This window comes from Sitodiplosis mosellana, unplaced genomic scaffold (assembly GCF_009176505.1).
Source record: "Sitodiplosis mosellana isolate CC-2019 unplaced genomic scaffold, AAFC_SMos_1.0 Smas_scaffold_6226, whole genome shotgun sequence".
Taxonomy (NCBI): Eukaryota; Metazoa; Arthropoda; class Insecta; order Diptera; family Cecidomyiidae; genus Sitodiplosis; species Sitodiplosis mosellana.
This window is the reverse complement of record NW_022601467.1, coordinates 23787924-23814330: the sequence shown is the minus strand read 5'-3', so window position 1 is coordinate 23814330 and position 26407 is coordinate 23787924. Positions and strand designations below refer to the sequence as shown.

Here is a 26407-nt window from a genome sequence, read left to right as displayed (position 1 = left end):
TTGGATTTATACGAAGTGGACTTATTGTGACCGAGGTGAGTTTAGTGAACGTAGAAAATTGCAACAAATTAGCGTAAAATCACGTTTTTGCTTGTGGTGTACATGTTTCGACATGATTTATGGTGACGGACTGATGAATATCATCACATTGTTATCGTATTCGTTTAAAGCGATCAATCAGTGCATTGTTTTCGATTTCCCTAGCGTTAGCCAATTTCACAATCGCTTGCAACAAACATTTCATTCGTTCTACAATTTATTTTCTCTCGTTTGGATCCATCGCGATGGCGAGGCGTAAGCGGCACAATAAGACGTTTGGTAGGCCAAGGGAGAACAAAGTGCAGATGAAAAAGCACTCCATTGTGAAGAAAAAACGTGCCAATCGGAAAGAAGATTCAACAAAACAGTCGACAGAAAATGGCAAAATCGAAATCGGCGCGATCAAATTGGCATTTAATTCGATAATTAATCCGAACTTAACAGAAACAGAAAGAGGATTTCTGATCCATAAGTTCTTCGAGAAATGTTTGAATGCAATGAAAGTCATTTTGGACTTCTTCGTGAATCAAAATGGAGCAAATTTGATTACAGACTGTTTCAACTGTGTCACATCGGACAACATCAAAGATCCACTCACAGCCCAAATGCCAGACGCATTTCTCGCGATGGTCACACAAGGTAGCCCCAACTTTGAATGGTCACGCCGCCATCAAATGACCCGTCAAGTCTATGCTCTCAAGGACCAGTATGTGACCAATGTGAAGACAAATTTGGAGACGTACTGTTGGGTGAGATTGACCTACTTTCTACGTGTAAAGTGCCATGAATTCGATCACAAAGGAAGCTCACTTGAGGTTATTTATAATGCATCATACTTGCCTTTCGATGACATTGACATACGAAATACGATGAAAAGTTCGATGTACAATGAAGATTGGACATATGATGATGATAAAAGTCGAAAGTCGAAGATGGATATACTGTTTAAGGAAGTGTCTGAGCTTTGTGGCCCATCATTCGTAAAATACTTCACAATGTACGAATACATTCAAAAGGACTGGTTCGAGTCTTTGTGGATAGGCATTCAACGCATTATCGAGAAATTTTTGACCTTCGTCAACAATGGGAAGCATACGATCGTGATCCAGTGAACAATCGAGAGCCGTCGGTACCGAAGATACCAAAAGTGAAGAATTTCGCCGCTATTCCACTCAGTGATACAAAACTGAAGCACATACCATTCGACCATAATGATTTGATTGATATCATTGGCCAGTTGAGAAATGAACGGGGATGGAATATCTGTGCTGATTATCGTACATACTACAAGCAAGGCGAGAACAAAGACGAGGCATGGGGGATTGTGTTCGATATGGACAAAATCAGACAGTTCAGAACCGGTTCGAAAGAGTTTTACCACAAAATTCAAACCAACAGTAGTGCCGTGTCGGTGTTGTTTAGCAGGCCCAAACGCAAAGGAGCCGGCGTGACTCTGTCTCAAATCAAGGAAAAGTACGAAAAGTCAGTCAGCAAAGGCGGTTACAAGTATGAATCAGCAATTCAGCCAGTAAGTACGTGCACAAAGAACAGCGCGACTTGAAAAGCTATCCGATCACATCCGTATCGCCGCGAGGATCACAATTGAAATCATTCATTAAGCACAAAATGAAAATGCTGACAGATTCATTGGCTACATACGCCAGAAGAAAATACGCACAGCTATCGTTGCACAAGTACATCGAGTCTAATCGCGAAATAGATTTGATGGCTCAACACATAACAAAGAATGAGACAGGAGTTGTGTTCCTTGGTGATGCGGCGTTCCCATCAAATTCGAAAATCGGTGTGAATAGAACAAAACGAACACCGGATCAGCGAAAGTTTATAGTTAGCCTAAAAAAGGACGGCAAAACGGATGTTGTGCTTACACCAGAGCCGTATACATCACAAACCTGTGCCAATTGCTTGCGGCGATTTCCAAGAAGCACAAAAAGTGACCGATTCAAAGTATGCAAAGATTGTCGCCCACACAAGGATGTAAGACTCCCATCGCTTATCGTGACTGATCGAAGCAGACGGCGCAAGCAACTTGATCGAAAACAAAATGCCAGCCAAAAACCGACAGCAAATGTAACTAGAGCCGAAAGAGCTGGGAAGCACCGGGAAAAGCGTCGAAGTGAGCGTGAAAGCCACAATCCAGAGCAATTGGATACCGAACAGACAGTGAGACGGTACAATCGACGCATACGACGGCGTGAACTACGTCAACGACGTCGAGTTGCAGGCCATCGCAGCCGTAAAGTAACCAAACAACCGGAAGCGGAATCCGATTTGCCAGGTTTTGTGAAAATTGGTGACACAAGTATTTGCAAGATTCGTGTCAAAAATCGTAAGGCCAAACCACAATCATGGCAGCGAATACATTTCAATACAAATGATACAGGATTTGGGTTATTGGGGTCAAAGAAAATATTCTTCCAGAAAAACTGGCACTCAAACCCAATGAATGATCAAAACGCTTCTACTGTTACTTGGCATCGTGACATCTGTGCGGTGAAGTGCATCTTGTACAGAGGTATGTGATCTACACAATACAATCACATTCATGTTTTATTGTATTTCAATTTCGAGTTCAATTCGTTTATTCTAGGCCGTTGTATGGTTTTCGACTTGAATGTGCACGAATCATTTGTGTTAACACCAGAAAGGATATGGCCAAAATGTCGAGATGGCCAATCCAGATGGCCAATCAAATGCTGTCGATGAAAAGTAGAGCGTAGATTAAGAGGATAAAATAAAACATTAACGATTAGTTATTTTCAAAGCTTGATTTTTGTGGCTATGTACATTAAAATGTGTGTGCAAATACACGATGTAATACGGGTTAAACCCGTAGGTAAGTTGTTGTATGTAAGATTTTCTCAGTCAGTTGGTCAATTTCAATATCCACACCAATATTTACCAAAGTCATAAATGGACCTAGTTCAAGTGAAGCGTACAGTTGGATGATACTCGAGGTGGGTCCATTTATGACGTTGAAATCCGTAGTAACTGTAGTCAAATTAACCCCCAAATTTTACTTTAAATGTTCACCCTAATATAACCTTGTTTCACACGTGATTTGTTATTTTGTTATCAATTGATTCATAATCGTTTTTATATCCTTCTAATTGATTTGTTTTTACCGTTTTTTCTACTTCCATTGTGACGTTAAAAATGACTGAAACTACACACAAATGCGGGCCTTAATTCGACCGTTTACATGCGCTTGGTAATGGATGTATTTGCGTAAACAATTGTTTCTTGGGATTTGAATTAATTCAGATGGGAAATACAGTTTGCAAGAAGAATTGGATAACGTTGATATAAAAGTAACGCGAACGTGTTTTGCACCAGTTTTAAAGCAATTAAAGTCGATAATTGACCCCATCAAAACTGAAATGAAAGAGAGAGAATTGAAGTATTTGATGTCGAAGGGGTTGGATCGTGATAAGATTATCATGTTCGATGAGCAAGAAGATGATCATGTTCCCGAAAATCCTTTGGAAACTCGTACAAAGTCGTCGAAAGATCGGTATGATGAAACGCGATCCTTCTTACAGGAAAAACAACAGATTATGCTTATGACATTGAATGCCTTACCAACACCATCACGTCTTGAAGATATCTTGGAGTGAAATCGATAACATTTTTTGTTACAGAATATGTGTGTTAAAAGAAATAAAACTCTATTCATTTAATTTAACTTTAAATTGTTTTAATTATTTTCAAATTCAATTCAAAATAATGTACACGTGAAAGTGAAGTAAATGAAAACCATAATACGTCATACACTACATAGTATCGCAATGCATTGGAATTTCTTTTGAAAACATTCTTTCTACTTGAATTAGACTTGCGAACAATATTTTGCATATGCACAAAAATGTGTTGAATGGTGATTTACTGGATTTTGTTCACGAAATCCCAAAGATTAAATGGACTTGATCAACACCACAGGGCACTGACAAGGCTTACATTGCAAGGTCTTAGATTTTGACAGACTGTTATAATTGTATCCTTTTCTTTTTTGCCTCGTTTTTGAAAATCCAAAACATCACAACGTGAATCTTGTCAGTGTGTTATGATCAAGGCAAAAAGCATCAACAAAATCAACAAATATTTTTCTGTACAATATGACATCATTGTGTCAGTGTGACGGTCAACCTGGTTAGTGAGGTATAGTCATTTCAGTCAAGCGGCTTAGAATGATATCTTAGCCATTTTGTGTTTGAAATGAGAAATATTTATCGATTCTTGATAATTCATCTCATGTACTATTAAATGAGATCGATTCCTTTTGAAAATTGCACGTCCACAGTAGTGTATGAAGAATTGATTTTTTTATTAAATCTTTCGTCATTAAGATTCTAAAGACAGATGTGAGATTTTCTTCTTGTCTCCGCCTTTATTTAATAAGTAAAATCAGGTCCTAGATCTATTCAATTCGATGTCAATTAAATTAAATCATTTTATAAAGTACGATTTGGTTATTAAAATAATTTGTTCTGGTGAAATAGTAGTGAAAGAATGAAATTTGCAATTTGTAATAAACTGACTGCAAATTATAAAGTCAAGCATTATCAATATATATGTGAAAAGTTGAGCATTGAGCTGTCTAGATTTTGAAACTATATTGTACAGAAGATGTATATGTTTGTATGTGCAATACAGATTTTTTTCTTTTAAAATCAAGATTATTTTATTCTGCAAATCAATGAAATTTGGACTACAAACTTCAATATAGAATGCAGATGTAGAATATAAGCCCCATGTAGAGCCGAAAAGATACTGACTGACAAAATATTTTCTGACACAAAAATATTTTAAGACAATATTAAACGGATCACCACTGAAGTAGATTCAGACAGATCGCATTAACTATCTAATAAATTTCATTGATTTCATTTGAACAGATTCATTTCAATAATAATCGATACGAGCTATGCAAAATGGAGTGACTAGGAATTAGAGTGGAATTGCAGGAATAATTATGCAAATGTGCAACAGTGAAACATGAATTCACATGGACAACATTCTATCTCATGGTAATTTTTGACATAGTTACTCCTTCAATCAACTTTTTTCCCTAAAAAATCAATCAGTACATAGTGTATGAATATGATTTTACGGTAGTCAGTTTAAAACCTCAAATACTTATTCTTTTTTGTTTTTTATCTGCATGTAGATCCCTATGTACAGTGTATACCATAACTTTAGAACTACTATAAAATTCATTTTTTTCTGTACTCACTTAAAAAACGTAAACCAAACATTGACCAATCAAAGAAAACTTTCCAAATAATTTCTTATAATCGAAAGACTATCATTTCAATTTTTTGGCGGAAATTACTCTGACATTATGCATCGTTGACAAGAAAATTAATAATAACCAAATCGTACTGAATCTCATCTTGAGAGACTATGTGACCTTTCACGACTGCTGCTAGTTGAGGTTGTTTGACCCTTTTCCATGACCCGTTGATGGGGGGGAAGTCTACTGAAGAATGGATGACGCAGCGCCTCACCTTCAAAATTATATTTATTAAAATTATCATATTTTTGTTCATAATTGATTTGACGAATAATTACCCAGTGTTATTCTTTGACTTGGCTCGTACTCCAACATCTTTTTAATCAAGTCAAACAATTCTAAATGTTCTTCACAATCTGACATTAGGTACCTGTTTAGTGGTTTGCAATGATCACGAACGTAACGGCCCGCTGATGACTTTTCATCCCAATTCAATTTACCGTGGTAAAAATACTTGGTTTTGGTTTTGCTGTAAAGAACATGATGACTAAATGGATATGGATTCGAACACATTTTTGAAGATATGAATTTTTAGTTATGACAACATAATGGCATACAGTGATTTTTATTGGTTTGTTGGGAGAAAAATTGGAAATCTTTGTTTAAAATCAGTCCAATGTATTAGTTGTAGACTTGTGTCGATTGTCAAATTTTGCACACCGAATAAATAATTCTATCATTAGACTTGAGCCCAGTCGTACCATTTAGAAGAGGAACAAGAAAACATTTGGCCTCATTTCGAAATTCTACGAATCTGCGTTATTCTTATCACTTTCACATATCTATGGGTGAGATTGAGAGTGGAGTATGTTTTTTCTTCGATTTATATTTTTGAAAGGGCGAGTATGTTTTCTGATGATTCTGTTGGCGTTAAAGTAGAGTATGTTGTAGTACCGTCTAGCCGCCGCGGTCTTCATGGTTTTCGCGCAACTGATAAAAGATAACAACATGGTGTCTTCGGCAAAGTTGTAGTACTCGAGGTCTTCTATAACTAAGCTGAAGACAGTTATCTCTTATCTCTTATCAGTTGCGCGCAAATCGCGCACATAAAAAAGCAAATTTTATATAGAACTTTTTTTTTCTTATCATTTTTCGCGCTTTTCGCGGAACTGATAAGAGATAAGAGATAACTGTCTTCAGCAATGTTATAGAAGACCTCGAGTGCTACAACTTTGCCGAAGACACCAAGTTGTTATCTCTTATCAGTTCCGCGGAAACCGTGAAAAACCGCGAGGACCCGCTAAAAACGAACATACCCGCTTTTAACCATTTTTAAGTCGACAGAAACTTGCTCTTCTCTTTCGTAACAAAGTCAATCAAACATACACTACTCTCAATCTCACCCATAGATATATATAAACTCAACTATAAATTTGGTGATGAAATGACAAGACCTTCACCTCAAATTTTTTAACAAAATCGTATTTTAAATTCGTGGGGGAATGTTGTAATGTGTCGACCACCTAAGTCATTTTGGCTGTAATTTTTACTTTTCCACACGACCATATCGTGTAAGAAAAGTATTGCGATCACCCCGGATTATTCGATCCAATAAAAATCAGTTTTTTTTCCGATTTTTGAAAGCCGAAAATCGCGAAATCTAGCATTTGTTATGGGTCGTAGGGTAGGGTCGTGGTCCACTGTACGTAGAAAACACGGTAAAAAATTTTCTATGTCACAATGTATAGGGGAGTGTAGAAAAGATTACCTTACGGAAGTAAGGCACCTTGCTTTCTCTATGAGCACTCATGCGGATTTATATGAACCGTCGTGACAAAAAATACTTGAGAATTGAATCGAAGCATGGCATTCGTCTACGAACAAATACCAACAACGCAAGCTTTTGAACCAAAGCGACAAAACGAATTCCGCTCTGAAATCCGTGTTTTGGTCCTGTGTAAATTCTTCCATTTGAACCAATGTGATTCCAGCGGCGCTCCGAGATTTCATACAAACTTCCCATGTAGACGGTGGCAAAACAGCCGAAAATCGAGAAATAAGTTCACTTTTCATCGATTCCGATACAATCTTTTGTGTGTCCAATTCATTGGTGTTATCGCCACATCCAAATTCGACGAAATTCACCTGCTTTCAAAAATGATTTTTTTCACAATTTTCATACCATTCAGAAACACATGCGATCAAAATGAGATTCACTATTTTATGATTTTTTGACAAGACGCAATTGTTAAAGCCATTGGTTTGACGTTTCGACTTTACAACATTACCCTACCGATTTACATATGATGACTTTCTATGTATTTTTCATTAAATTGTTCTAAGGTTTTGATACATCGTTGCCGACCGCTAAAATCTTAATGATACAATTATTTCTTACACACGTGTCGAGAGAACATCTCAATTTTTTTTTAAATTTTCATGCTAGCAAATCGAGATATTCAATGCATCATGTACATATCCTTACCGTGCCATTCTGTAAGGTATTGTTCCCAGAATTCGCTCCATCATAGCCAAATGTTCTCGATTGTCGTGCGTTTGGAAGAGTGTTATACCCAAATATAACTCAAACATGATACAACTGCAAATTTAATGAAATTGTCGAAAATAAATTCATTTAAATTATTAAATCATCTTAGAATTTACCCAATAGACCAAACATCACACGGCTGTGACCAGCCTAACTCTAATATAACTTCAGGTGCTCTATAATGTCTAGTAGATACAATTGTACTGTGATGTTCGTGATCGAATGTTGCGCTACCAAAATCAATGAGTCGCACGTCTGTACATTTCACTTTTCGTATTTCTCGGCTCTAGATCAATTGTTAAAATAATTTAATATAAAAATAAATGGGAATTGTATTTTATTATTTGTATGGCCTACCTTTTTATGATTATAACATGTACTGTATTCCGAATCGACAAACAAAATATTTTCTGGTTTGAGGTCTGTGTGAGTCAGACGGTTATCATGTAAAAATTTCACAGAGTAACACAATTGATATGCCATGTGACGTACGTGATCTAGTGGATATGGTTCATAGTTATTTTCGCGCTGAAAATACAAATTATAAATATGAAAATAATATCAAGAAATCTAAATATCTGCTGAATTTTACCAAAAAATCGAAAACACTTAAGCCAAGCATTTCGAAAGCGATACACATATGGCCATGGAAATCGAACCAGTCCAACATTTTTACACATAAGCTAAAAGAAATTAATTAATTATTAGTTTTAATTCTAATAAGTTATTGTGAATAAATTTTCAATATTTTCACAAACTCTGTAGATAGGAAATTTTCACTACTATCAAAAATAGTCCCATTTCTCCCTAATTGCACATTGTAAAATGCGGCAAATGTGACTAAACATCATAAACCATAAAAGGAGTTTTGAAGTAATTATGGACCCTCATTATTCCATTGAAAAACATTAGTTTCCACCAACCAAAGCTCTGGGATATGCATATTTATGTATCCCCCGAACAAAAGTCCAATTTCATATATGAGGCTGTGAGAATGAAAATGGCAATACAGGAATAAACATTCTGAAACGAAACATAAAACAGCAAACACGCAAAAGTGAATCATGAATGTTTGAGCAGCAGCAGTGAACCATAAGTATCGGTACGTGTGCGTAAATTCATGATTCACTTTTGCGTGTTTGCTGTTTTATGTTTCGTTTCAGAATGTTTATTCCTGTATTGCCGTTTTCATTCTCACAGCCTCATATTCAGATGCAAAAATGCCCATTTATGACCAAATTAAGTGGATATTTAAGTGTTCGTAGAGTCTCATTATTTTCAGAAAAAATGACAGATTTATAGACAAAAATGTCGTCCGGAAGCTCTGAACAAAAATATATTTTCAGTTTATCTATTTTCCGACCATGAAATGTCAAAAATTAAGCGGATATGGCCTTTCATGCGCCTTTTCCGACCACTATACATATTTTTGGCTGCATTTTTATCGTAGCCGGCTACAATCGCTCGAGGGATTTAGCTTTGTATCAAATTTAAGGGGATCGATTTTTCATGAAAATCGACTTTTTTCTTTTATATCACATAAACATTGACATCTGTATGGAACTTTTTAAAGATCTTTTTCAAATGATTATGAGCCACTCTTGTCCGATGGTATGCATGAATTTGGCGGAGCTATAGAAGATTTTCTTGTAATGCAAATATCAGTTTGGAAACGGATTCCAATGTGCCCCGACACCAGCTACAACTCAGGCATATGAGCACCGGGATCTGTGGGGGTCGATAAATTTACGGATAAACGGACAAAGACCAATCCGAATCGATACTTTCATAGAAAAGCAAGGACAAACTACCTTGCCCTTGACTTTTTTGTTTGAAAACCGATCGGGACTTTCATACCGGCATTTGATCTTGAAATGCACAGTCTATGAAGCGTCACTTGTCGGACTACCGTCTTCCATGATATTGAAAAAAAAACTCGTCACTTTGAAGATACATTCTCTTACTATAGTGATTGCATCTATTTACATAGATGCAGACTTTTCCAACCATCAATAATATTTATATTAATAAAGTCTACTTACTGTTCACAATTTGGATCACGTTGAGAAATTTTCTCTAATGCATTTATTTCTAGCTTGGCCGCTTCTCTGTATTTCTCGACATTTTTGATGATTTTTAGTGCCATGTAGTAGTCCCTGTATGAACGAGTGTTCATTCATGGAATAATATATTTGTTTACATTATTACCAAATTAATATATGGAACTAACAATTTTTTTATGGAGCTGACAAAAAAATCTAATGTGAATTTTATCATGAAGTCTCCAATTTAAAGTAGTATAAAATCTGACAAATTTTAGAACAGGGCAACAAGTTTTTTGTTGAATAGTAACTCTTAAACGAGCTAAAAACGTACATTTGCATGTCTTTTACTTTTACAACTCTACCAAACGTTCCCTCACCCAGCGTTGCCATGATTTTATCTGCAAAAGAAAAGATAATGAATTTTTATTTGTAACTGCGGTTTCTATAACCAATAATTAACCTGAAGTGTATTTCAAATATATAGAAGGTTTTGCGTTGAAAACACTGATATTGTTGTTCTCGATATTAAATATTCAAAAATAAAATTAGAAAAGGTTTTGACTGTACCTTCAATCGTTTTTGCCATCGCAATAACAAAAATTCAGGCGCATACTTACAATACAATTTTATCCCCTCCCCACCCAAATTTTATTTAGACAAACCCAGTGGACTTAGTCCACATATTCAATTCTCACACGGCAAATTTTTGGAATTATTTTCTTTTCTCTAAAATTTATAAATATTTGATTGTGCTAATATTTGTCATTTGTCAATTGTGATTGTTAGTGTATCTGCGTTGCGTTGGATAGAACAGTTCGGTAAATCCAGACATCTGTAGGGTCCTAATAATTAGAAATAGAAACGAAAATATGCAATTAATGAATATGAACTGTAAACTATGTTATCAAACGATTTTTGCTGAGGAAAAAGAAAAGAGAATATATATTTATTATGATATATCATAGAAAAAGAAAACATGTTTTTCTATAATAAGGAAAGGTGCAAACTTCTCAGCGGGCACAAAATCGCATTTTGGTACATATTGTGCACTACTTTTGGTGTGTTGGCGAAAAAATTGAATAAAAGGACAAAAATGTTCAAATTTTGGTGCATATTATACACTGCTCTACTATCGCTGAAAAATCGCCGTGCACCCATGGTGTTTTCAATACACTGGTGCAAAATATACACCATTCCGGTATATTTAATCCACCGTCATGGTTCAAAACAAACACCAAATTTGGTGTATAAAATGCACTGCTTCTCGAGTCGGTTCAGAAAATCCACAAAATTCACAGTAAACACGTTGCTTCTAACTTTTGGAACCGCAATATGAAATTTGCCACTAAAATCCATTTAAGTACCATTTGTACTAGAAAAAGTTCAAAATGTACTGAATCACAAACCAAAACTTCATGTATTTATTTCAGAACTTTTGAACTTTTTCTAGAGCAAATGTTACTAAAACAAAGTCAAGTGTCAAATCTCAACATTGCTAGAATCATTGTGTTTACTGTGTTTGGTGTACAAAATATACCAATTCATGTCGGTGTGAAATCTGCACCTAAAGTGGTGCATGAATTGCTTCAAAAACCAAAGGTGTATAAAGTACACCGATACCGGTGCATGATATGATCTGGTTTTTATTTGGTGCATTTTATACACCGAAATTGAAACAGAATACACCATCGGTTCAAATTTGGTGTATATCATTTACCACCGCCATATTTTTCGATTATTTCTATCGTTTATAAGAATAAGAAAGTGTGGTTGACGCCATTGCAAATGACCAACAATAGCAAAAATGAATATTGAAAGTTTTGACCGTAGCTGCGCAACTAGCGATTTAATACAGCTGGCGCCATCTGGAATTTCTGTGTACAGCATGGTGTACAGTGTACCGAACTACACAGAATGTGTGTGATTTGTTGTTGTAAAGAATAAAAACAGGGCAAAGTAAACGTCAAACGTGACCACAGAGTGTACCTGTTGCGCAGCTACGGTTTTGACATTATTTAAAATTATAATTTCTATATTGTTTTTGCTTTTTTACACACGTGAAATCCATAAAACCCTTTGAAAATGACACTTTTGTATAAAAAAATCGCCCAAAATGTCATTTTTCAGGGTTTCGGTCAAGGCAAACTTATGTTTTTTACAATAGTAATAGGAGTCTGTGAACAACCAAACCCTTCCCCATAAATTTGGTGTAAAATCGCCTTTTTTGAAATTTTTGGAATTTTGTTCAAAGATGACACTTGTATATAGGAAATCGCCCGAAAAGCCATTTTTCAGTGTTTTTGGTTTTCTGTATTTTGTTTTTCTGCGTTTTATTTTTCTGCATTTTGTCTTTCTCCATATTTTTTTCTGCGTTTTGTCATTTCTGCGATTTATTTTTCTGCAAAACATTTTCTACGTTTTTCTGCAAAAAAAAATCTGCATTTTTTCTTTCTGCAATTTTTTTTGCAACTTTTTTTCTGCGTTTTTGGATTTCTTCATTTATTTTTTCTGCATTCCATTCGGATGCCGGCACATATTATGCACCAAAATTTTGGTATATCGTTTGACATTTGTGTTCACTCAGTTATTTGCCAAAAATGTCGGCAATAGAGGAACAAAACATTTTTTGCACGTTTATAGACCATGTTTGGTCAATTACTTATTCATAAGTAGAGGTGTCAACGAACAAAATTTCGAACAACTCTTTGAAAAAAAAATTGGGTACGTTTCGAACAATTCCAAAAAAAAATTCGAGCGAACATTTGATCGAAATTTTGTTCGTTGATACCTCTATTCATAAATGAGGGTTGTTTTAATTAGTCGAAAACCAAAATAAATTGATTATTTAAAACTAAACATTCTATGTAACATCCTAAATTGTATAAACACGAAATAATCACTCTAAGAGTCATTTTCCTTCAAAATCAAAATGTTCAGCCAGTTTTTGGCGGTGTAAATAAGTGACAAAAAGTCTACTTTCGCCATATTCTTCGTTTATTTTGCACTTGTTTGCAGAAGCGAACAGATATAAAATATTTTCTATAAAAAAATTATGAATGAAAACAATTTATAATTGAAACAATCATAAAAAACATATCCAATATAATTATAATGCATCATTGAAGGTTTTTGATATGCAATTTTCGTGTTTGAGTCGCTAAAGAAATTTAGTTATTCCAGAGAATCGGAGTGGCGCGTGAAAATTATTAAGGGTAGAATTCTTCCAAGTCTTAATTTTGTCATCAATTTGGAAGCGCACAATTTTGATTTGAAAATCAGCCAAAAATCGATTTCAAAGTTCATAGTATTTATTACTAGAGAATATTTTTTTTAAATTATTTACTCTATTTTCATTTGTAGTTGAAATTGCAAGTTACTAATGGAAAAATAGGAAAACTTCATAAGTTTTCCGAATATCGTCATAAAAATTACAAAATTCGTCATAATAAATACAAAAGACGGAATAAATTCCTACAAAATACATCATAAATTATTGCCTAAAATCGTCATAAAAATGCCACAATATCAATCAAATTTTGTGGCAATTAAGAGTCGGGGAACAAATTATGCAGCTACACACACAAAACGTCATTGGTATTAGACTGCTGTTCTATTGGTGGAATTTGAAATTATCAATAGATGCTGTGAAATGCATTGGTAAATGGTACTTCTAAAATTCAAAATGACATAATCTCACATATACACGCATACATTTAATAGAGCGCATCACATTTTAGATTTCAATACCATTTACCAATGCATTTCACAGCATCTATTGGTAATTTCATATTCCACCAATAGAACATCAGTCTAATGGTGGCATAGATGTTGTAAGGTAAGGTGGGGCTAAACCGGACGGATTTAGATTTTCCAAAATTGGTCACAAAAATTTGATAATATGAAAAGTGTTATGTACCATTTTGAAGCTAATTTCCTTAGCTACAAAACATTGGGTTTGAATTTTGAAAAATATTCACCATTATTGGTGCTATGTTGCTTGCAAGGTGACCCCTCAAAATCGAAAATCCAAAAAACGGTGGGGCTAAACCGGACATTTTGAATAACTTCACACTGGTTGGGTGTATCGAACGGTGGAAGTTCTCTATGAACGCGTCTTAATGAGATGCATTGACGTCTTACGTCACCGAACGCATTTGACCAAGTTTCTATTGCATCATTCGTCGACAAGTGTAACCGTGGTGTTTTTTTTACAGTTTTTTTAGATTTTCTCATTGTGCCGTTAGCTCAAAACCCTACCGATATTTAAATTACAACAAGAAAACCCAGAAAAACGAAACAAATTGTTTACTTTACGAAAAAAGACCTCATCTGCACTTGTGAACTACTGGCGCGATACTGACTCGATCAAATGATTTGGTGATAGTCGTCAATAAATCTCATTAAGACGCGTTCATAGAGACCTCCCAGGGTTCGATACACCCAACCAGTGTGGAGTTATTCAAAGTGTCCGGTTTAGCCCCACCTTACCCTATATATCTTTAATTGGAACTCGTTGGTGTTACTAGTAATCCACTGTGACTGAGTGGACTGAAATATGCTTTCCTATACTATTACTGAATGAATAGAAAAACATGCAATCGTTTTGCCAAATTTACTTGATCATAAACATATATTCTTTTTCGCAAATGTTTCACTTCAAAAAAACATACATTCTTTTTAAGATTTTTAGTTGAAAACAAACTTATTTTTTGCAACTTACATTTTTTACGTCCCACCATATATGCATTCAGTGCAGCCACAATATAACAATGCCAAACCCCTGCCGATGCTTTTCGGTAAAAACTTCGAATCATTCATCAACTGCTGTGTTGATTTTGAATAACATCAACAGTAATTCGAACAATCCTATTCTGGTGGTTTAGATACCTTGATCAGGAAAGTCTCTTTTGATTCCGCAGTGTGCTACGTCCGGAGGATGGCATTAACTGCTAATTTTATCGTAATGATATCGTATCCTTCTTTTTTTTTGTCCGGCGTAATTTTTTTTCTCGACATGGTATCTCATATTCAATAGCGATTATCGCGAATCTGTTGAGAGAGAAACACATTTGAAAAAACTTCAATGTAAAAAATAATTGGCGTCTTCAGGGCAATGCCATGTAAACAATTCAAACAAAATTCTAACTTCAGTTAAATCATATGAAAAATTATTGAAGATTACAATTAATGAACCAAAATAGACAAAATATGATATTAGAAACTTACTATATTGAGTTTTCATCTCGCTCTGGCAGTGTCGTTCGGTCAAGATGTTGAAAGTTGCAAATGTGGCGGTAGTTCGTTGTTACAACAAACCAGATGATGTTAAAATTCAAAAATGTTGACGCTAACAATACTATGACAATATTGGAATTTATATCGAAATTTCGATGCCCATTGATAATGAAATTGCAATCGACTCAAATTATTTATTTCTTGTTTGAATTGAAGCCTCAAAATATTTTTTTAAATTTCCATAGAATTGTATCCCAATGCGATTGGCAAAAATAATTGAAACTACAGGTAAATGCAACGATTTTATCATTTCATACGGCCAGTCTGCGTATCATAAATACTGCAAACGATTTCAAATTTAAAAAACAAATAGTAGCTGTGTTTGCATTTTGGAGCCAATGCAAAAACCTATGACTAAAATCGTTACATTTTTGGACGTTAAAATTGTGTTCTGCTCTCAGCATCCCGAATATTAACGAAAAAGATGGAAAGAAAAATTTGACAAATATGCATTTCTAGACCCTTTTCAACAAACATTTCGGAAAAAGTGTTTAAATTTATGGCATTGATTGAATGATTTGAAAACCAATTTCTTTTTAAAAAATTACTCTCATTGTTTTTATACAAATATGTCAATGAAATGAATGTTTGTCAATTTTTTTTAAACTATAAAATCTGTAAAAAATGTCACAAAATTATCACGAACATCTGTTATGTAGAATATCGCCAGTACGATAAATCAAATGGCCATCGGCATCATCTTGTATAGTTGGAGATTTCAATGCCTGGTGATTTATTAACAATGTCATCATTGTCGTCATCCACGTTTCAGGTTTAAACAAAAAAATCGATATTTCAGCATGCAGTGGTGTCCACAATTCATACATCCAATTATATCCATATAATCCAGCAATCAATCCAAACAATTTAACGATTACCGCAACATCGATATTTCCAAATAATAAAGGTTATATTAATGTTGCAATGTAACCACATTCATCATTTAGATTAAAGCACATTTGAATTCGAAGCGTTGTTTTGTTCGGGAAGTCATCCAAGTTGAAAGTGAGCGTGGATTTCATATTCAAAATTTGATGGCGTTTGAGTGATTTTATGAATCAATATTCATTTAATTGAGGTTGATTTACAAACGACAGTGTGTAGATTTGGCAGTGGTAACGGCAAGCAAGTGATCGTCATACATAATAGTCGTAGACACGAGAAAAATACGATTTCGTTTTTCGATAAGATAATATGTACTTGAAAATGTACAATTGAAAAAATCGTTTTGCATTTTTCGAGAAAAAAAATGATGAATAGTTCCCATTTGAATAATTTTTTTTAATTATTTCATCATTTTGTAAGACAATACTCTCAAACGATATTTTTCAACTGTGCAAAATTATTTTCTTTGGGCTTCGTCGGTAAGCAAACAAATTATTTATTATTTTTTCAAAAATGATGTGAACTTACATGTCAAAATATGGGATTTAAAGGAATTTTCAACGATTAGGCAATTGAAAAATTTTGTTTTATTGCTCCCGCTGTTAAAGTGTTATTCAATTTATCGCATTCATTTTCAACTCATTTGCACTAAATTTGATTGTTAGAAATAACACAAATATATTATTGTTATTATCTCTTAGCACCCAGAAGTTAATACACATTGCAAATAAAAATTAAAACGAAGTCAGTTCGGGATTGTCATCAAAGTATTGAATATGAACATTGGTGAGGTTTTGGAGTATTATTACTATTCAATGTTTGGTCGAATCAAAACCTAAATACATAACGTGTGATTCCAATGAAGAACATTTAAATTGAGTCCACTGTGAATAACATCTCTTTCTCTCTAACAGTAAGTGTGACAGTTAGTGAGAGATGGGCAAAGTTTGACAGCTCTTTATTCAGGTGCTTCTATGCGCAGAGGAGTTGATTTCTCCATCTATAACTTAACGTATTCTGACCATATATTTTATTCGAAGAAATGTTTGAGAAGAAATTGTTGTAACATTTCATTGAATGTTTTTTTGTTTCGAATTAGTTCGAATAGAATGTTAATTGGTTAGTCATCAAAATAAAACGCACTGAGAACGTATTTTATTGTTAAAGAACATTTGAAAAATTCTAAGAAAAACAAGCAAAGATTTGATATCTTTAAATAACCATCTTTTTCTTACAAATGTTGGCAATGTTTTTGGAATGCGTGTTCGATTGGCGGAAGATATTGAGGATACACTTTGTGTTTTTGATAATGGCAAATATGACGTTTTTCTAGATGTTTGTGGATATGGATATGGGCTATAGCCTACAGCTGCAGCAACATTTTTTTGCAATAATGAATCTGACGTTGAATCATCCAATAGACCTCCATTCGGGCGCGTGGAGTTCAAACTATTGTAATGATTGCTCATGCTACTACGGGCATTGGTTGTGTCATTTGACGCGGTGTCACTGTCGATAGCTCTCAAAAAAATGTCATCGATTTGTGCATATTTTGCTATTAAACCTTGAATTTCTTTGCGTCGAGCTTCACGCTCTTTAACTGCTTCGCTTTTAACTGGTTCATCATCGTTCATATTACGTAACACCGACGATTTTTCCGAATCAAAAAACTTTTTCGTTTGTGATCTATGATAATCTACAGATTTTTCTGGAGCATAGCGATTTGCACTAATCATATTACGTCCACGGTATCCACTAGAAGTTGATGGTGTATCCAATAAGCTATCATTGTAGGTATTGAAATTAGTTGTGGCTGTTCGTCGATAATCTTTTTGATAATGTGGAATATTTCGATCTCGGCTAAATGTTTCATTATTGTTTAGTTCTGCATACAATCGACTAGGCTCATATTTTGATTTAAAGGTATTTTCCTTGTCTCGGCCTTCGTAATAACCAGACTTTGTATTCAAACTCAACTGTTCATAGTCATTGAAACGATTTGAATTGGGTAACCGTGTGCCATATATATCATATACTGAGTCTTTATGCTTCATTGTTGGCGATTCATAGTAATTTGTTTTTGGAATAGCAAATCCAGAAGAGCTATTAGTTTGCAGTGGATTCAACTCAGACCGCGGCTTATATGTACTTGATGAAGTGCTAGGTATAGGTTTTCTGTCGGAATAGTTCCGATTTAAACGATAAGGAGTGGATTCTTTTTTTGATATAGCACCCGATGATAAAATTGTTGTTGCGCTTCGTGTTAATGGTGCAAATGGTATTCTATCAGGCTCTAATGTCTTATCACGATCTTCCTGTTCACGTTGCTCTTTGTACCTTCGTCGACCTAGAACATCTGAATACTTTGATTCGAGTCTTGATATAGTTGACATTTTCTCTTCGGCTTTTGGAGTTTTATCTCTGTCTACTTCATCTTTTTTCTATATAATTAACACCATCAAAAATATTCAAAATGTAAAAAGGAACAAAAAGAAGTATTTTAATCAGAGGCAAATGACTAAATTTTGAATTTACAGTGGTTTCATTTTAATAACTGGATATCGTAAATTGATTCTATTTTCAAATATTCCAAAGGAGATATGTGTGGTTCATAGTAGTAGTAGAAGTAGTAGTAGTAGTAGTAGTAGTACTAACTTTACTTGGTGACTCGTCCCGGCGTGTGAATGATTTCATCAATGGTTTGTAATATGATGTAACAGGACTCAAATTATAGCGAAGTCGATCTAAGGCTGATGTAGTTAATGAACTTCCACTGCTTGTGGTAGTCGATGGATTATTCGACTGTTTTTTTGCACGATCGCTAAATGTACTTTTATGGGACATATTTGAATTTTCTTCACATGGACTCAGTTCATTTAATCTAAAAATGTTTTCATTGTCAAATATCAGATAGTGATATGAACTGCTGAGAATATTCGTTGGACATTGTTACGTTCGTACGAAATAAGGTTCTTGAAAATGTTGGTACGCAAAAGCGGTACATCAAAATAATTTTTTTCGGGGCTTTTAAGCCGTCATTACAACAACACGTGTACCGCTTTTGCGTACTAACATTTTCAAGTACCACATTTATGGTACCACACAAACTATGTCCAACGAATATCCTCAGCAGTTCATATTAGATACAGTAGACCTTTATGTTCAGTGTGACAAAAATTGAACCCAGTCGATTATGATCGAAATTAATCAGTTTACTACACAATTTTGTCTTAATAAAATAATGAAATTCAAGAACCCTGTATACTTTACTACCGACCATGGCTGGAACCGAGAAAAAAGATTAAGTGTTCTGTATTTTTGTATCTTTTCTTCTTCGTCGACTATTCATCGTTAAGTCCTTGATATGATGAGCATCATTTTTTTTCGGTACCTACGATGGACCATCACTCAAAAGTGATTCCAAAAGTAATAGCAAGAAAACTTCTCTTTCTCAACAATTTTTGAGTGATTTGCCCTTTGACTCACTTGGTTCGAACACAGATACAGACCTATTGGCCATATACAAACAAATTTTAAGCAGGTTGCAAATGTGCATGAAAGTAAATTATGATTGTATGCGCAACAATTCAATTCATGATCGAAAGGTCACATCGAATATAAAGGCAGATCGCAGAGATATTTTTATTCATATGGGATAGAAATATCTCAAAAAATATCAGATATTTTTCATGCGTTGCGTTGTCGTAGGGGTAAGCAATCATCCCATTGGAATGTTCAATCATCCCATTGGAATAACTGTGTCAAACGAACACACGTTTGTCCGTCCGTCCGTCCTTTTGAAAATTTAGGACGGATGGGTGGACAAAAGTATATGTTCGTTTGACTCCTTTATAATATTTTGAATTAAACAATATCAGAAATGAATTCCTCGTTGAAAATTAAGTTATAATAGCTTATTGCTTATTAATGTTCCGAAAGTTAGATTTGCGGGCTTTTTTGAACGAACAAAATCTCAAACGGACGAACGAAAAATTTTGTTCGCCCTAAATTCGACACCAAATGTCCGTCCATTTGACATCTTTACATTGGAATGTTCAATCATCCCATTGGAAAGATTTCTTACCCTTTCGTTTTTATACTGCAAATGCATAACAACAACGAAACGTATAGTTTTCCTAACATATTTCGATTTTTTTTTCAGAAAAAGTGTTTTTAACAAAATTCGATTTTGAAACTTTGAGGTTTTGGAATTGAATTTTGTTCAGTTTTTCATGAAGAATTTTATGGTGGTTTCAGTTTTCATTTATGATGAGTCGTTTTGAAAAATTTGCCAGGTTAATAACGAAAATATGTTATTAATATGTTAATAAGATCGGTATCTTATTAACTAGCATTTTTGGGTTAATTTTTCAAAATGTTCAATCGAAGCTTCAAACTGAAACCATCACAAAATTCTTCGTGAGAAATTAAACAAAATCCGAATTTAAAACCCCAGAATTTCAAAATCGAATTTTGTTGAAAAACACTTTTTCTGAAAAAAATCGAAATATTATAGGAAAACTATAACGCAACGCATGAAAAATATCTGATATTTTTATGCGATATTTCTATCCCATATGAATAAAAATATCCCATAGTAATCTCTGGCAGATTGACATGTTTTCATGTATTTCTCCGCCAATATAAAAATCTAAGACTTTCATTATAAAATGAGATCCCGAAGGTTCGTAATTAACGACAACAATTATTGAGAAAGGCAAAGTTTTTGAGGAAAAATGGCTGAAAATCTGTACAAAGTCAATTCAGTTAAATATGTATACGATTTGAATGAATTGTACGGTGTGAAATTTTCATGTAAAATTTTTTTCCAGAACAGAATTTCCTCAAATTTTATGCTATTTCCTAATACTCATGTAATGTTCATATTATTATGATATAAGTTTCGTCGGATGTTAAAATTCGGACTGGAACGACCTATTTGAAAAAAAAATCAGTGTTTTTGCCCGAAAAAGGAAACGGAATAAATTAGAATTCTATGGTCCGCGAAATGAATAATTTGACCATCGCAATAATGTTGTGTTTACAGATTTACATGACGTCTATTCTACAATTGAAATATTTCTATATAACTGATGTTGAAAAAAGGTGTTTTCTCGCCAATAAGTATTACAATTTAATTAATTCCCCATAACTTCAAAATTATCAAAATATTGAGGCATTCTAGAACCGAAATGCTGGGTTATTCGACAGACTCAAATTCAATTCAGATCAAGATGAATATTCATTGGGTTCTGGTGGCATATTGCATTTGTTTTAATGTCTGAGCTTATCCGTGCTTATCCGTACTTATCTGCAAAATGTCCTTGAAAAGATGTATGAAATACACAAAGAACAACAAAAAATTGTAACTGTCAGACTCAAAATAGATATTAAAATACACCTCAAAAAATACACGTAGGCTGAAGTGATGTTGACCGTTGGATTGAGAAACTAATATATATTGGCAAATGGGAAGGAAAAATATTATGTATATGAAATTTCCTTAGTGTAAGTTATCACGAAATCAATCAAATGAAAATCTTAACATAGGTTATCCGCATAGTGTGCTATTCCCATTTTTGAAAAATGATTTTCATGGCTTTTCCAACCGTTTTGTCATCACATTTATCGACAATGTATATCATTCTTAATATGATTTGCTTTTACACACTTATTTGTTGAATTTAACTGTTATTTATGAATAGAAACTATCCGTAACGGTTCGGATACAACTGCATTTGTCCTGAATACAAATTAAACAAAATTTGTATATTATATTTCTCTTATCACTTTTATTAAATTCCTTTTTTTCTATTATATGTTGCTGCTATTGGCACTAAATGAGAATATGCTTGTGATTTTTGTTTTTATATATTGTATCCGATCATATCACCAGGTTCACAATCACAATTGAAATATATCAGTCTTTCATTTTAGTTTTTTTACCTTGTATTAGGCAAAACATTTGCCTTTTTTTCCGGTCTTTCACTTGGATGTCGACGAAAGCGCTGCAACAAACTGTTGCAACTGTCAGAAAGCAACTGTGTTACGCTAGCAGTTGAACTACGTGAATAGCGATATCGTCGCGACGGTGTTATCGTCGATGAGGATGTAGGTGGCGAGTTAGCCATCTTATTTATTTCTTTTATTTTTCGATTTGTCACGCAATTGCAAACTAGATTTCTGCCAAAACCGATTGAGACCAATTTCTCTTATAACCGAAATTTCATTGAACATTTACATTAAATATATTGGAAAAACAACAATTTGCAAATCGATTGTTCTAATGACTTAGTATTAATTTTTTTTAAAGTTACATCATGTTCGAAAGTTTTTGTCGACCACTTTACACAAAATTTTGGTTAAACTGACGTCAATGTTTTGAATTGTCTTTTATTTGAGTTGTGAATTCCTAAATGTTCGCCATAAATGTTATGTTTGATAAAAATTTCTTGATCCAATTTCACACATTTTTCACCGAGGATCTAGGTTTGCTACAACTATTCAGAACAAACGTCATCGTTGCCGCATCGTATGAAATAACGAAAAATGTCAATTTAACGAAGTTGCTCGTGACCCTAATACGAAATTAGGATTGTTTTTTCTGAAGTTCTCCTTCGTACAAGCGAAATTCAGAAATTTTCGAATAGAAGGACGAACAGAAATTGTAAATAAGATTTTATTATCTTCGTTACCGAAAAAATACTTTCTATAATGAAGAGTTGGTATGAAATTTATCTGTACGAAGTAAATAAAATTTATTTTTTCCTCGATGTTGTAGTATGCGAGTTACGTTTAATTGTATTGGTCGTGGTCACATACACACATAACATTTTCCCCATCGAACACTTTTTCAAGCGCCTAGTTCAGAAAATATATCGTAGCACATTCGGAAAAGTGTTGCGTGGGAAATGTGATATTACATAGTGTGTGATCGAATGTGTGTGTGTATTTTTCGAAAGCGTAGAGATAGTTGTTGTGAGTGACGTCGTATAGATGAAAATAAAAATAAACGAAACAGGAGAGGAAATGAGGTGCTGTCTCATCAGCTTCGACGGACGTTTAAAGTGATCGTGCTTCAATTATACTTCGACTCTAAATCAAGAATATTATATCTTCTAAGGATTTACATGGTGGGTGTGCAGTAGAAAAGTGTACTTTTCAAAGTAAACAAAAAAATGCGTAATTCAGTACCAAATTCTTCAATATGGAAAAAAGTCAAAACTATCGAAGCACCCAGGAACCAAAAGGAGATAAATTTACTAAATAAATAGGTTGAAACTATTATAACTCCATAAATTCATAATCATAATGATACTATGGACCAAATTTGATAAATTTCATGAAATCCTAAATGTGAATATTTTGATTGTTCGAGCACCGACAAAGTCACAATATAAATTAAATGAATGTCGGTTGACAAAATAAAGAGAGGATCATTGTATAGGAAGAAACGAACATTCTAAAAATAATACGATCATTTGTTGCTCGACGGTTTATTCTGTATTTTTGTATCTTTGCTTCTTTTTTGATTATTCATCGTATCATCGTTAAGTCCTTGATGTGATGAACATTTAGTTTCAAAACGAATTTAACGAGTAGAATTGATTTGATATAAAAAAAATCTGAATTGCTCTTGATTTAGTTCATTCGAATTCCAACAAAAATTTGATTTGTAATTACGTATTCATTATGTAACGCAAAAAAATCAAAAAAACATGCGTTTAATTACAATCTTTAAATTGTTCAATACTATGCCATTCGGAGATTTTATAGTATGAAACTTCACTATCGGAGCATTTAAGATTCATGCACGATTCCCTAAACAGCTTTTTATTATATGTGGCTATTATTGAATGTTCGTTTTACAGTTCTCCCCACCATCGAATAATAGCCACATATAATAAAAAGCTGTTTAGGGAATCGTGCATGAATCTTAAATGCTCCGATAGTGAAGTTTCATACTATAAAATCTCCGAATGGCATAGTATTGAACAATTTAAAGATTGTAATTAAACGCATGTTTTTTTGATTTTTTTGCGTTACATAATGAATACGTAATTACAAATCAAATTTTTGTTGGAATTCGAATGAACTAAATCAAGAGCAATTCAGATTTTATCGGCGAAAAGTTTTTTTATTATTTTCAAGTTGGCGCTGTTACGTGTATTTTGTTTGACAGCAATGTAACCAAAATAACTTTTAGGAACATTTTTGCACCGCTATTTCTTTTTTTAAGGCAAATCCTAATTCATAATCATCATTTCACTAACCCAATAAAAATTGGGATGACTAAATCGAGTTCATCGTACTTGCACCTATGCGTTATAACAAAATGTTATAAGATATCGTTTTATTAATTCAATAACAAAATACGATAGAGATTTTAGCAGTGACAATTATGTTATATATAACATACTCGCTCGCATAGATTGCAGGGATAGAGGTATGGCAGCTACTGTGAAGGAGGGAAATTTAATACTGAGTAAAAATTTCAGCCGAACTTTGTCAATAGTGTTGAGATATTTCATTAATTAATAATAACAAATTTATATTCATTCTAAGAATATTCTTGGAAATAACTATGTGGAAAAATCCCATTTGTTCTGAAATGTTCGAGATTTTTGGACACTCTGAAGCATCAGTAGTTCAGAATTCTTTGCAAAAGGGATATATCTATAGATAAAGGACTATATACGTCGGTAGAAGATTGGATTGTGCAATTCAGGGTGGTTATTACAAGTTTTAAATGGTAGTAGTATGGCCGTAGTAAGGCCATTTTACACCCCGATCAAATTCTCAATGTGGTGCACCCATTTTCAAAATACAAAGCATTTTTCGATTAAAAGGACATCAAGAAGAGTCTTACTTTATTGTTGTTTTAATATAATCATTGTGTTGTCTATGAAACCGCCATGTGTATATTTGGTGCTCTAGAGAATTTTTTAATATTTCAGGTGAAAAAAACGTGTCGATGGTTGCTCATCGCCGGTAATAACTTTTATGTCATATGTGATGTGTAAGTTTCTCAATGATCCAGTCAAACGTTTAAATGTTGGTAGTACTAAAAATAGATCGCTTTGTGTTTGATCCGCACACACAACAGACAAATTTAACTATGATATATGCAGAGACTACATATTTGCTGCTGAGTAGACCTAAGCTGAGCTAAATTTGCTAACTCAGGCGCCTGAAGCGTTATTTTAACGCATTCACAGTACAAAATTCATATTCCCATCCAAATTTGCAAAGTCAAATTTGAGGCTGATCTGGAGGGGAATGTGAATTTTGTACTGTGAATGCGTTAAAATAACGCTTCAGGTGCCTGAGTTAGAAAATTTACCTCAGCTCAGGCCTACTCAGCAGCAAATATGCTGTCTCTGGATATATGTAAACCAGTCCGATTCTGCGTTAGAAATGATTCACTTCTAAAATATGATTAATTTAATGAAGAAGCTTTTTTGTTAAATTTTTTAAAATTCATGTTTTGTATGTGAAAGATATAAAATCAAAAATTATTCATATAGTCCATTAGATTCAAAAATGAGTATTTTAGATGGCAACATATTCAAAGCATGAAGAACATACTCTTTAAAGCCACCGAATGTATGGTCGAATAAAATTAAAAAAGTAGTTTATAATTGGGCCAATCAATTTTATCTCCTATAAAGACCTATACAGAAAAGGGTTTATGTTTTTTTCTGTTGTTCAAGAAATCCAATTATTTTGGCGAAAAACTGTGAAAAATGGATAGTGCAATATCTTCTGCGCAATGATATCAATTTCTACAACTATTTCATATGAACTAATTGTTTGTCATAAGGTGATATGCTTGCCTAGTCATTTAGAATGTGGTTTCAAATCAATTTCCATTGATTTATCAAAATGGTTAAAAGCCGTTTTCAATACTGTCTCATTGAGTATTAAAATAATACGAATGTCGTATTTTTACACGAATTTCGGTTGTTCGAAAATTATTTTCGAAGAAATAGGGGTTTGTCTTGACCTGAAAAATTATCGATTACATTTCGTATAGAAATACCATTTAACAAGAGATATCGGGGCTGGAATTCTATGACATTCCACCAAAATCGTTCGGAATTATTTTTTTCGTACGTAAGATTATATTGGAGTGAAAGAGCGAGATTCCACTGATTTTCATCTTTCTACCGGAATTATTCCGATAACTCAAGGAAGGATGATAGTTATCGCAATAATTTGGCTGGGATGATGAAAATTAGTGGAATGTCTCTCTTTCACTCCAATATAGTCTTACGTGCAAGAAAAATAATTCCGAACGATTTTGGTGGAATGTCATAGAATTCCAGCCCGGGTCATCAG

At 33.8% G+C, this 26407-nt stretch overlaps 2 protein-coding genes across 4 annotated transcripts in view; one reads left to right on the top strand and one right to left on the bottom strand.

Annotated features, from left to right (window-relative positions):
• Positions 1-3745, top strand: part of LOC129578502 (uncharacterized) — a 13522-nt gene extending 9777 nt beyond the window's left edge. For both annotated transcript variants that reach the window (XM_055467200.1, XM_055467201.1), the window contains one exon: positions 3325-3745. In XM_055467200.1, coding sequence (XP_055323175.1) covers positions 3325-3677 — 353 coding nt within the window. In that variant the 3' untranslated portion in view covers positions 3678-3745. The remainder of the gene's footprint in view (positions 1-3324) is intronic.
• LOC129578500 (probable serine/threonine-protein kinase dyrk2) lies at positions 3728-26237 on the bottom strand. 2 transcript variants are annotated; one of them, XM_055467193.1, is made up of 12 exons: positions 22013-26237; positions 18722-18947; positions 17302-18507; positions 15828-15906; positions 10218-10284; positions 9884-9997; positions 8434-8524; positions 8199-8369; positions 7958-8127; positions 7779-7892; positions 5632-5840; positions 3728-5567 (listed from the first exon to the last, which is right to left on the bottom strand). In XM_055467193.1, exons 1-12 carry the CDS (start codon positions 22195-22197, stop codon positions 5449-5451), a joined length of 2751 nt encoding a protein of 916 aa, XP_055323168.1. In that variant the 5' UTR covers positions 22198-26237; the 3' UTR covers positions 3728-5448. The 2 variants fall into 2 exon arrangements, with proteins under 2 accessions (XP_055323168.1, XP_055323170.1); XM_055467195.1 differs by having other exon boundaries at positions 5632-5822; positions 22013-26232.
• Between the last annotated feature and the right edge of the window lie 170 nt (positions 26238-26407).